This window comes from Tinamus guttatus, unplaced genomic scaffold (genome assembly GCF_059628265.1).
Source record: "Tinamus guttatus ecotype Peru unplaced genomic scaffold, ASM5962826v1 Tinamus_guttatus_pri_ptg001019l, whole genome shotgun sequence".
In the NCBI taxonomy this organism is placed as follows: Eukaryota; Metazoa; Chordata; class Aves; order Tinamiformes; family Tinamidae; genus Tinamus; species Tinamus guttatus.
In genome coordinates this window covers 53,991-66,476 of record NW_028289553.1, presented here as the reverse complement: position 1 = coordinate 66,476, position 12,486 = coordinate 53,991, and the positions used below count along the sequence as shown (strand labels likewise).

At 34.8% G+C, this 12,486-nt stretch overlaps 1 protein-coding gene across 1 annotated transcript in view; it reads right to left on the bottom strand.

The window, feature by feature from the left end:
* Positions 1-12,486, bottom strand: part of TUT7 (terminal uridylyl transferase 7) — a 29,345-nt gene that overhangs the window by 1,487 nt on the left and 15,372 nt on the right. Inside the window, 15 exon segments of the mRNA XM_010218397.2 lie at positions 1,667-1,992; positions 3,756-3,871; positions 4,227-4,318; positions 4,413-4,460; positions 5,141-5,318; positions 6,004-6,081; positions 6,183-6,296; positions 6,386-6,475; positions 7,555-7,658; positions 8,298-8,355; positions 8,907-9,007; positions 10,254-10,340; positions 11,073-11,223; positions 11,348-12,366; positions 12,369-12,482. Coding sequence (XP_010216699.2) covers positions 1,667-1,992; positions 3,756-3,871; positions 4,227-4,318; positions 4,413-4,460; positions 5,141-5,318; positions 6,004-6,081; positions 6,183-6,296; positions 6,386-6,475; positions 7,555-7,658; positions 8,298-8,355; positions 8,907-9,007; positions 10,254-10,340; positions 11,073-11,223; positions 11,348-12,366; positions 12,369-12,482 — 2,676 coding nt within the window.

Genomic DNA, 12,486 nt, shown 5'->3' with positions numbered 1-12,486 from the left:
TTTCTAATTGCAAGTAAGCTTCGTTCTGCATCTTCCTCTAAATTAGGGCAAAGCAAGTAGGGACCTTCAGAGAAAGGCTGAAGATGATACTGGGATAATGTGAATTGTCCATAGTCGCACAAAATGTTTATAGCACACATGTTTGTTTATAAAAAAAATCGGATGCTTTAGGTGCTCTTCGCAACTAGAGAGAACACACAGGACAGGAAACGAGAGGAAAAAAGACCCAATCCACAGTAATGACTTTCATTAAAATCAATCTTTCCCAAAATACAAATAATAGACAAAAACTCCTATTCCAGAGTTAGTGATTTTTGGATGCAATGTACAGTCTCTGCACCACTCCAATATGCTGAATGATGTTTACATACATACTTCAAAATATAGCAATGTCAGTGTCTCCTGAACCGTCAGATACAATCTTTTTCATCTTTCTCAGTCTAGTGAACTGAGGTCATAACAAATGGAATAGTAACAAGAAATACTCACAGAGACTGGGTCAAAAAAACAGAAATTAAGAAGTTAATTTTAGACTTAAATTTTCAAAAATAAACACAGCGTACTTGCTTTTTTAAAAAAATATTTTTATCCACCCAATACTTTACAAGTATTTGGTAAAATACTTTTCAGTATCTTTGGACATTCTTAATATATTTGTACCATTTTCCTTGCACTTCCATTTCTAGTTACAGCATATTCTTATTCCCTTTTACACTGCATACATCTGACATATAAGCTGGGTGTGTTTATCTAAGCAGGATAAAATATTTTTGCTGATAGGGAAGAGCTGGTCTAAAAGCGTCCTAATATTATTTGGTCTGTTAAAATAACAGAGTAATCTGCACAGTGGAGTTTTCTAGCATTAATTTAAATGTCTTTAGGTATACCTAAAGTGTAATACTACATTCATTTGGAAGCTAACTAAACGCATTATGTTATTTTCTCATTTTTCCCTTACAGTGATCTTCACTTGCAAGGCAGATGATAACAGATGTTCCTGATCTGAGGGAGGACTCACTATTGCTTACAAGTCTTTTGGTCAGGATCTGTGCTTGGTGACACTTCCGTAATTTTTGGATTTATCTTTTAAGCAAAATTTGGTAGTTGGATTAGAGAAAAAATAGGACAGATTGCTGTGAAGACTACCTCTTTGTCAGCTGAGTTAGGAGTGAGTAATGCATTTTTACTCTATTTCATTCACAGTATTTTTTTAGAGCAATTAGACACAGTCATAACGACCAGCATGGGAGAAATCTGTTTCAGATGATGGGATGAACTACAGGCTATTCATTATACCATCACAGCAATAAAAACTGTCCTATTGCTGTGATCATGTAATGAAAAGAAACCTGTGCTATGAAATATTAGTAAACTATGGTGAAGGCAGTGGAAGCAGTTTCAACATACTATAAACTCATTTCATTTCTATACAAGTATCTTGCCTACTAAAAGAAACCAGGATGTCTCAGGCTAGAACACGTTCTGAAAAATAGGTTAGGATGAAGGGAAAACTGACCAAATATGACTGCATTTTAAAATAAAGTAACTTTGAATGACATGATATAAACGCGGAAACCCTATCCCTTAGTCAGCCCTGTTAAATAAACCAACCAACCAAAAAAAACCCATAAAATGTTTAAGTTACTCAACTATACTGGTTTCATACCTGTAGCTCCTTTATACTGTGGGCATTCTTTTTTAATGTGACCTTCTCTTCCACAGATAAAGCAACGTTTTTCTCTTAAGTCTCTGTCTTCCAGGCGCTTCCACTTTTCTGCTGATTGCCTGGGAGTTCTGTCTCTTCCAGTTTCTACTGATACCCTTGTTAGTTTGCTCTTCGGAGGTGTACATAGCTCTAGCTTTCCCTCCTTAACAGAGCTCTCTCTTTCTATTGCTTTATTCTGAATTTCTTTGTCCTCTTTGCTTCTTTTCTCTTTGTTTTCTGCGTACCTTTGGTTTCTGTTATCTTCAAAATCCTGCTGTTGCCTCAGTCTGCAGAAGAAGAAAAAGGCTGCAGGGTTCGTAGGTCTTACATCCATAAGCAGAGAAAGAAAACGTTGCACACAGATGACATAATCCCCATGTACTTCTTCAGTAAGTTAAACAAACTGATTCAATGCATCCATCCCTTTACTATAGCATTGCTTAGTAGGACAGTGAATGTAGTGGATCCTTAATAGTGTACATTTACAATTAGATTATAGTGCTAAAATCTCATAGCTACACTCAAATATAAACCAAGGTCTAGATACTCGAGCTGAAAGAAATAGACATAAGAGAAGAAACAACCAGCAAAGAATTTATAAACAGCAGATTATAGGATTTTTTTTCCCTTTCCATACACTTCGCTGATAAATCTTGCTTCCCTCCTCTAGTCTGAAAATGCATATATATATTCACAGTATTTCTAAAAAGCTTTCCTTCCTATGGGAGAAGCTTCTAGCATTCTATGTGATTCAAAGATCCAACACTGGACAGATTTTATTTCACCTCTTCATACATTATCTGGAGCAGAAGTTAGTGAAACCCACGAGTTTAACATGTTTCAGTCAGTCACATACAGCATTAATGGGTAGCACCTTGAAAATAACCTCAAAAATGGAATGAATGAGGTAGAATCATAGAATGCTGAAGTTTGGAAGGGACCTCTACAGGTCATGTAGTCCAGCCCCCCACATGCAGGGTCAACTAGAGCAGATGAACTGCAGTGTAAATAAATGTAGGGTAATACATCCAGGGGAACATAAACCATGTCTGCAAGATGTTGAACTGGGTGCTGGCACCTAAAACTAAGGAAAGAAATTTTGAAATAATTTTAGAGAAATCCCCAAAACTAACAGACTGGCAAACAGCAGCAGCCAAAAAGACTGTCAGGATATTGGTACCATCATATAAAATCCTGAGAACAAGACAAAGCATTTTGTTGCTATATAAAAAGCATTCCTACATGAGAACATTGCATGTTGGTCTGGTCTCCGTAGCTTAAGAGTTAGAGAAGGTACAGAGAGAAGTAGCTAAAATGATCAAGGGAACAACTACCTTAGATTCCTACAGATACCTACAGATTCTTCACCTCACAGGAGGTGCCAGAAGCGGGGGACACAATCATAGCTTACAAACTCACCAATGTGGAATTACTGCTAACTAAACCCCACAGTATTATGGAATACTTGATGCAACTAGTGTAGACTATTACCAAGTAAAGAGCAGGAAGATCAATTTAGCATTCATTAGCTGCAGGAAGATATTTACTGAATTTTGAGTATTTCTCAGCTGAGGATCAGAAAGCTGTGCTCTTGCATACAGACAGGACTCTGTTCCAATCTGTAGGTGCTTTTAAAAAAAAAAAAAAGGCGCCATGCTGTCATGCTATTGTTCTGCTTTTGGACATGTTGACATGAATGGCATGATTCTGTGAATATGACCAAAAATCTCTTGTCTGGAGCACTACATTCCTAGAACAGAAGTTTTTAAATGAAAGTATGTAAAAAGCTTTCATGAGTACTCTTCACGGCACACATCTATTCAGCTTTAAACACTTGAGGAGATGTTGATAAAAAGTAGTGATTTAAGACTGACTAAAAGTTTAAGAATAGACCCTTCTGCCCCCACGGCCAAAGCTGATATTCACATATACTCATATTAATAGTAAAGACATCACCTGCAATATGTACCATTTTTCCTGAACATCACCATTTTATCATTTCTTCCAAACAAAGCTAAGGAAATGTTCCATACAGATTTCAAATACTTACTTTCTTCTCAAGGGACAATCTTTCATAAAATGGCCAATTTTACCACAAATTCTGCAGCATCTATCATTTGGTGCTAGTTCTCCTTCTGTCAGTACCTCAGGATCAAAGAAATACTCCTGAAAAAGAAATCATGCGCACAAAAGAACAAATACCACTCAGGAATTTAAGACATAAACTAGAGTTAAGCTACACTGAATTACTGGAAAGAATAAACATTCTTGTGGGTAGCTGAACTCAAGAATGACCAGATGAGATAACTGGCTACTGCTGCCTCTTCTTCAAAGCCAGCTGCTGACCTACCAGGTCTGCAAGTTGCTTTGTAACAGCAGTTTGAAAAAAAAAAAAAAAAAAAAAAAAAAAAAAAGGTCAGCTGTTTTGATAGAAATTAATATTTCTGATAATCCAGTACCATGGAGCCATGATTTGACTAGTACGCTGCATGCTCCACTTTCCAAACATAATAAAACTTACCATTTTTGATGGATATTCTTTAGGAAATATTTTTATAGGGGTACCAAATACTCTCCTCCCATTGATAAAAGCCTTCATTATAAAGTTTGTCACTGAAGGGAAAGAAAAGAGAAAAATGAAACAAATCGAAACAAGATCTAAGATAAGATCATCACTCTATACCCGAATTTGTAAAGGAAAACTTACTTTTTCTGGATAATCCAGCTCCAAGATTGTGGTTCAGATCAAAGGGATCTGTATAAAAACATTATAGATGTTACTCAAGTACAGAGCAAATCAGGATTGTGTATATACATGAACAATCCAAGACAGAATTCCTAATGTATAATTAATATACAAATTACATTCTTTGCAAGTTTATTGAATGCAAATTTACCCCAAGGATAAAGGATCACAGCAGCTCAGATCTGAATCAATTGAAATATTGTAAGGAGTAAGCTATGCTGGTAGGAGAGCAGAAACCCTTCCTGTGAAAATCAGCTGGGCCTGCAAATTCTAGCTTAAGGAACTTTTCCAAAACGTGTCTGTGTGTTTTCTCGAAACCACCATGTTACTTAATAGTATAACAAATGCATATGGCATGATCAGTCGTAATGTGGAGTCACCTAAATATAAGTTTGTTCATTACAGCTAAGTTTTTCTCCAAAGCATATGATTAAATTTGTTTTTAAGTCACTTAATGACATTATGCAAAGCTGAAATTTACTTTACAGCTTCTTTTCACATGGAAAAGAAATGAAGACTTTGCAGTCAGCAGTACTGAAAATTAATGAGAATTTTGCTGAGATTTCAGAATATACACAAACAGCATTTTAAAAGGTAGCAAAAGAAAAACAAAGCAAGCCATATGCAACGACTGATTTTTTCATTTGGGCATTAAAGGAATTCCACATGTTCAACCTGTGTGCTTTTACCTTCAATTACAATGTATTTGGAAGTCCACTGCTTTTTGAAAGTTGTGAGCAAACTTTTCCTCCTAATGCATATGACATGCTCTTTAAAATCAAAATCCTCTGTGTAGAAACGGAGAAGTCCAAGCCACAGCTGCCCAACAGATTCAGTGTTTTTGCCACATTCTGGCCAGACAGTAGACTAAAAATAACAGAAATATATTTTTTCTAGTATTTACATTATTTGAAATTCAAATAATTAAAATAAGTATACTTAATATAAATTTTACTGTAAGAGGAACATAAGTCAGTCATTCTAGAATACCTCCCTTTTTTTTTCATAAGTATTCCTAAACCAAGTTGTTCTTTAAAATGGTATTTTTTAAGCATTGAGATTAGCAATAAAAATAACTATACTTCTAACATTCAGTTTCGCCTGTTATCGAAGTTGATTAATTCACTTGCAGTGTATTTGATCATATGAGAAGAGGATTAAACAGAGAATAGATAGACAGCTTATATTTGTATGAGGTATGTCCACTCATTAATGAGTCCACATCTATACATAGCAATTAATCATCATGATACCTTAAAAATTATTTCTATCAAATCTGTCTATTCAGATTTTTTCCATACTTAATTAAATACAACCAGTTATGTTCTGAAAAATTCACAGGAAGCAATTGGGATGTTCAAGGCAATACCTCTGAATAAATTCTCTCTGATTACCATTTAAGTGTATTTATGCCACCCATGTAGAACTTATGATCAGAGATTATTGTTTGGAAACTGGTTTCTATACTAACAGTATGTTTGAGGAGTATGTTCCTTCAAATGAATTTTTTGATTTGTTAAGTCATTTCAAATTCACTTTCTGATATACTCACCAACTCTTCCAACTTATCAAAGAAATAAACATTCCAGCCATCAACTAAAATTTCAGGCTTCTTTGGTTCTTTGTAGATCTAAAAATACAATATTAACCAATTAGAAAAGCTGTTCAGATTCAGCATTCTTCTGCTCCATTCTGTGCACTGATACTCATTTCTTCCTTGAAATACTGTACCTCTTGAAGAACAGGGATAACAGGTGGATTTCTTTGTTGAAGAAAATAAAGCACCATAAGAGTATATGCATAAGAAGAAAGGCTACCTCGAGATGCGTCTCCAATGTCACACATCTAGAAAAATAAGTATTAATTGTGTTTTTCGTAGTTACCATTCCTCACTGTAGGTGCTAGTGCTTTTAGCTTGTCTCAAGTATACTAACCTTCGTAAAGACTTTCATTGTATAGCACAGATATTTTACTCTAGGATCAATAGCTGCATATGATGATAGGAGTCGTGTATTGTGCAAGGCCTATAAAAACAAGAAAGTCATATGCAAAAAAAGGATGTCCTGCAGAAAAGAGGTAAAAGGCCTCTGAAAACATGAAATATAAATTTTAGTCAAGATAAGCAAGGTCAAGGAACAACACAGAGTACTGCAGTTGTGAGTTCACATGTAGACATGCATACTTTTTCAAAAAACATTGCAATTTATTTAAAAGTCATAATTAATTTGTGGACAAAAACACTAGAATTCTGTGCTCAACAAAAGCAAGTGTGAAACCCTGAGTAGTGGAACTAAACTAAGGAAGCATTCAACTATGAAGTTATCACCTGCCAAAGAGCAGATAAACATCTTTAATCTGCTCCCCAATGGTACAAAGAAGCATTCCCAGAATAGTACCTCAGAAAAGTAAGTATTAATCTATTACTGCATTTTCAAAATAATATGTAGAGGGTAAGTTCTTGAACTAAGAGATTTTCAGCCCAGAGTTGTGAAAGCTATCAGCCTACCCATATGGATGCAAAGCTTCAAGAATAGACTTTCAGACTTACTGAGTGGCTGAAGTAAGTGGCTCAAGATTCCCCTTGGACCGATACAGAAACTTCAGAGAGTTACAGAATGCTTGTCTCTAAAACTTACTTTCCTTTGATGTTTCAACGAACTGGCTTTTGAAGTTCATAGACATTGAAAAGAAAAACAAAACTTGTTTTTAAAATATTTGGCCAAGGACTTGTGCTCTTCTGTAGATTTTAACAGTTCAGGCAAGTTGATTTCAAAAATCACTATCCCAGGCCTCAAATTCTAAGGAACTGCCATGACTGGGTGCAAGGGGGAAAAGAGTGAAATTATGTTATTTATTTTTCAGTTACAGAAATACTCAAACACCTAAAAGGATAGTGCTTGCTCTTACTGAAGAGGAAATGTATCTTAGATAAATTCCAACTCTAAACTGACTCCATTTGCAGTGAAATAAAAACTGTTATTCAAAAATCTAAAATTGAAATAGGTAATTGAAATATTACTGAACCTCAGCAAAACCAACATTTCAACTTCACTTATACACCTGCCTTTTTTAGTCCCACTAACAGAAAAGGAAATAACCTTACCAGAGTGTTATATAAACTGATGTCTACTTCAAGACCACTTCTGACATGGAAGAATTTGACTATGGGGACTTTAGCTGTTGTTATAGGCAAGACATTTCTTAGACCTAGAAGGAAGGTTTAACAATTGACAGATGACAGTCATAAAAATGCATTAAAAAAACCCAAAACTGTAGCAGAAGTGTTACAAAATAGAATCTTAGCTGATATCAAAATGATTTTTAGTATCTATTTTAGGCATTTGTCAAACATGATGAATCTACAAGCAATTATATATACATATACACACATAAATACAAATGACTTGAAGATTTGTCTACATTTTATAGCAAAATGATTGATACTTCAACACCCTAACTTTATGCGAGATAAAAAATATAAAAAAACCTATTCTAAATAAAACAGATGACCCAGGGCAAACTTTTGTGAGCTTTTGTGAACTCTTCCATTAAAATGCAATGTAGCTACTAACCTGAAACCCCAAACATTATAAGGCTTCTCATGCACAGAGGACATGAATGTCTAATTTAGATCTGGTCCTACAACATTACAGCCCCAAAGACCTCCACATAAGAAAAAAATCCAAAATGCTCACAGCATAACATATACCCTTCATTCTTACTAATATCAAGCCATACACGGGAGTTTAATCTAAACAATTATCACGTACTATGACACACAGGTTTCTCACTGTATCAGTTAAAGTCACATAAATGAAGCCACTTTTTTCATTTTCAAGAAAGTACCTGAATGTTTCTTGAGAATTTTTGCTAAGTCTTCAATGATTCGGATGCAATCAAGGCTCTAAGACATTAAGGAAAAAAAAATCACTAAAGTTGCATCTGCCAAAAAAAGTCTAGAAAAAGTATTTCAGATAAACCTTTTATTACATGTCATTAAGTTTACAGCTATGTAACTCAGGAACTAAAATTGCACAGAATATTGTAAATATCACAATTTTTTTTAAAAATTGCATGTTTCAAAACCAGTACTAGACAGAATTTTAACAGGTTTTTATTTTTCTTCCTCCTCAACAGTGAATTTATATTAGGCCCAGTCCTTACCCACAATCTATAACATAAAGAGCTAGAAATAAATGCTATCAGTGTTATAATTCTATCTGCAGTGTTAACAATAGAAAATAGAAAACTGAGTACCAGGAGTAAATTTTTTAAAGGCCTATCCCTAACACCAGTAAAATATTCCCAAAATACTACCCACATTATCTGCTTTTAAGACACCTATTTACATTTTCCTCTAATCTGAGGCACTGTTACAAAAGTAAAATTGTTTCAGTATGTAAACGATTTATGTAGCTGTAAAAGCTTTGCATTTGTTAATGAAAAGTCTTCTACCTCAGCAGTTTCCAATCCATCAATAGTCATGCAGATATCCAGGTCACTTTGTTTGAAGCCAAAACCATTTTTGGACGAGCCAAACAAATTCAGCTTGGTTCCTATAAAAGATGCAGCAGATAACATATCAGTGCAGAATCTCAAATCTTATACAGCTTCAAACTACGGTGTGCCATTTAACACAGGAATAAATAATTTACTATTATTATGGGGTAGTTAAAACTACCCCTTACTAGTTAAATTTTTTCATCAATCTTTTTGATTAGGGAAGAATCGCTACTTTATTATTCAAATGAGTCTTCTACAGATCTAGAAACAAATTGGGCGGTCAAATAATTATTTAATTATTTAGCATGCAAGCTAAAATCTGGATAAAATAGAGAAGATTGCTCTCTACAGAGATCTTCAGGATAAGGAACAGATCTGTCCACATACCAGGCTCCAGCCAAAAATTCTTTTGCACATTTTAAAAGGACTGAAGTCCAGAGGCTACAGATATGAATTCCAGAAATAAAAGAAACAGTGTCAAAGAATTAGGCTTCAAAAACAGAACAAATATGTATCTATAGCTTAAAGTATCCCTCAAACAATAAGTTGTGGTATGGGCACAAACTCTCCTGGCCTTGGGCTGGATTTTTTTTTTTTTTATACTTCTATACACTGCCAATTCTTCTCTCTCACAGTAAACATAAGAACAAAGAGAAAAATAATGCTGAAAATAAGGAATGTAAACATATATATATATATATATATGAAGGGTATATGAATCAAAACATTGTTTCTTAATCTTGGAATCAGATTCCTAAAGGGGTTAAGCACTACAGAAAACTTAATGTTTATAAGATACAAAAATAGGAAACCTAATGAATTATGAGATGAACCGCTATTAAAATCTCAGTTTAATTAATCTGAATGAAATTAAAATGACAGCTATAGAACTGTTCCACTACTGCTTTGATTATTGTTTTTTTAATTTGACATTTTTCCTTCCTACTTATGTCTTATATTTTGTATTTCTAAGACAAAGAAGCTAAACCCAGAATCTGATTTTTATATATATAGATTTTTTTGAACAAGCAAAAAACCTGACATGATTTTGCAGCCTTCATATTTTAAAGGCACAGATTCCATGGCTTGAGCTCAGCAAATGGTATAAATGGATGAGATATTAAGTTGCATTTCATTCTGTGATTGTGTGATTCTGTGATATGGTTGTTGAAAGATTACACAAACTAACTTAATATTATATACTAAATCTGAACAACAATGTAAATCATCAAATACTAAAATGTTTATATACTGGGAAGACACTGAAGCATAAGTATAAAGCCAGAACTACGTGATTACCTGGGAAGTCCTGTCTAATGAAGTTCTCTAAATTTTGTCTTATGTGTTCCCGAGCCTGATCCTCCAAAATATTTGGAGCAAAATCGTCTTAAAAAAAGAAAAAAAAAAAAGAAAAAATTAAGCATGGTGATTTCTAAAAACAATCAACAGCAAAGACTGAAACAAAAAAAAGTGGTATGGTGGAGGGCAGGGAGCAAGAAAAAGAAAAAAAAAAAGATTGTAAGATTCACATGTGAAAGAAAAAGCAAAGATGGAGAAATACCTGTTCAAAGAAAAATATTAATTAGACAAATAATGGTCAGAAGTGGCAAGAGAAAGGAGGAAAGTTGGGTCACCCTGAAAAGAAGAAAATCGAAGAAGTATTACAGAACAGTATTCTTCCTCTGATTTTTCTAGAATTTCAATGTCTTTGTATATCAGAAACCACAACTAGAGGTTCAATCAATGTTGAAATTCAAGGCAGAGACAAATTTAAAAACATTAGGCAAAAAACTACCCAAAATTATAATTCATAGATCTATATTAAGATGTCTAAGTGGGTCATCAGTCAGCTAGAAGCTTTCAGTATGCAGAAGATAAACCTAAACATGTTTTACTTCTCTAGATAGAAACTTTCTAGTACTCCTATAACAGCCATTATGAATCTAATGGAGTTGGATGCTGCATTGCAGGTAAATCAGTTCCCTTTACAAGACCACCAGTCACTGTTATTTCATTGTTTTTTGCAATACTTTTCTATCCCACAATATTAAAAAAAAAAAAAAAGAAACAAAACAACCCCCCTTCCCCCCCCCCCCCCAAAAAAAAAACCCAACTTACAGTAACACTGGAGACAAACTTGATCTAAAATAAATGAAAATTTCGGTGTCAGAGTTGGAAGTGGGTCTAGCTCAATCTTTTTGAAGTCTTCTGGACAATCTCTCTTTAAGTGACCTTCCCGTTTGCACAAGCTACATATGATTGTAGGAGACTGTATGAACAGAAAGCAATATTGGTTTAAAAAATACAGTCTCACAATGATATTGAATAATGCTTTCATACGATTGATAATAAAACATAAGCAATATGTTTATGTTCTGATAAAGATTGCTTACCTTGCCCTTTGTAAACGCTGATTTACTGAATTCATAAAAAAGTTCAGAGTCTGAACATTGTTCTATAGATGTATTCTCTTCAAAAGCACTTCTCTCAGCAAGATCCTCTTGACTCAGATCAATCCTCAGAAGTCCATCCATATTTTCTTTTAGATGCTTTTCTTCATATTTAATAGGGAGTGACAAATCTTCCTCCTCCTCAGACACTGCATCCTCATCTCCCGTGTGTACATTATCGAGTTCGCCTTCAGCTCTTCTAGTATCACCATGCTTCGTCTCATTTGGAAGACTTTGTTCTTCCTCCTCTTCATCCTCATCATCCGAGTTAATCATTTCAGACATCTGATTCTGTGCTGAAAGGATGAATTTGCTTGGGGACTCGTCCAGCTCATCAGTACCTTCCGTACTCTCCTCATCAACGTCAATCTGGTCACCCATCATCTCACTGCACTCCAAGACAAACTCATCACTCTCTGTAAAGGTGGTGTTCTGAAAACCTTCCAAGTCTGAAGGACTGCAGGTTTCTATATCATGATCATTCAGCAGGGAGGTAACAGGGAGGTCTCCACTTTCACTATCCTCATCGACTACCTGACAGGTAGTCAGCAAGTTATTATTCCAGCTTCTTTCTTGTTCATGTTCTTCCTCATATTCTTCCTCTTCATTCCCACTCTCTGCCTGTTCACGACTTGATTTAAAATCTTTGTTTTCTCCAGAAGTGATTTCTTCAATTACACAGTCTGAATCTTCATGAGCAATTCCCAAATTACTTAGATCATCAGCCAGTTCTTCTTCAGTCAAGCTTTCTGAGCCATCACATAGTTTTGAAGGATCAGTCCGAGGTGCTTGAGGGATACCTGTACCGTCAATTCTGTAATCTTCTACTATTCCTGTGTTTCTTTTGCTATTCATGTTTTGCAATTCAGAATTACCAGGTTTTATAGCATCTTTTCCAGGGTCCAGTGTATGGGATTTCTCCCTGCTGACATTTGGAGGATTTTTTTTGCTGAACTTTGTGGGTTTTTGTGAGGCAAGGCAAAATACTTGTATGTTGCTCTCAGACAGTGAAGAATATACTCATACACTAGCTGGCTGTTCAGAGATCTTGCCACATTCCTTTTGACTGAGTATGGGTCTAG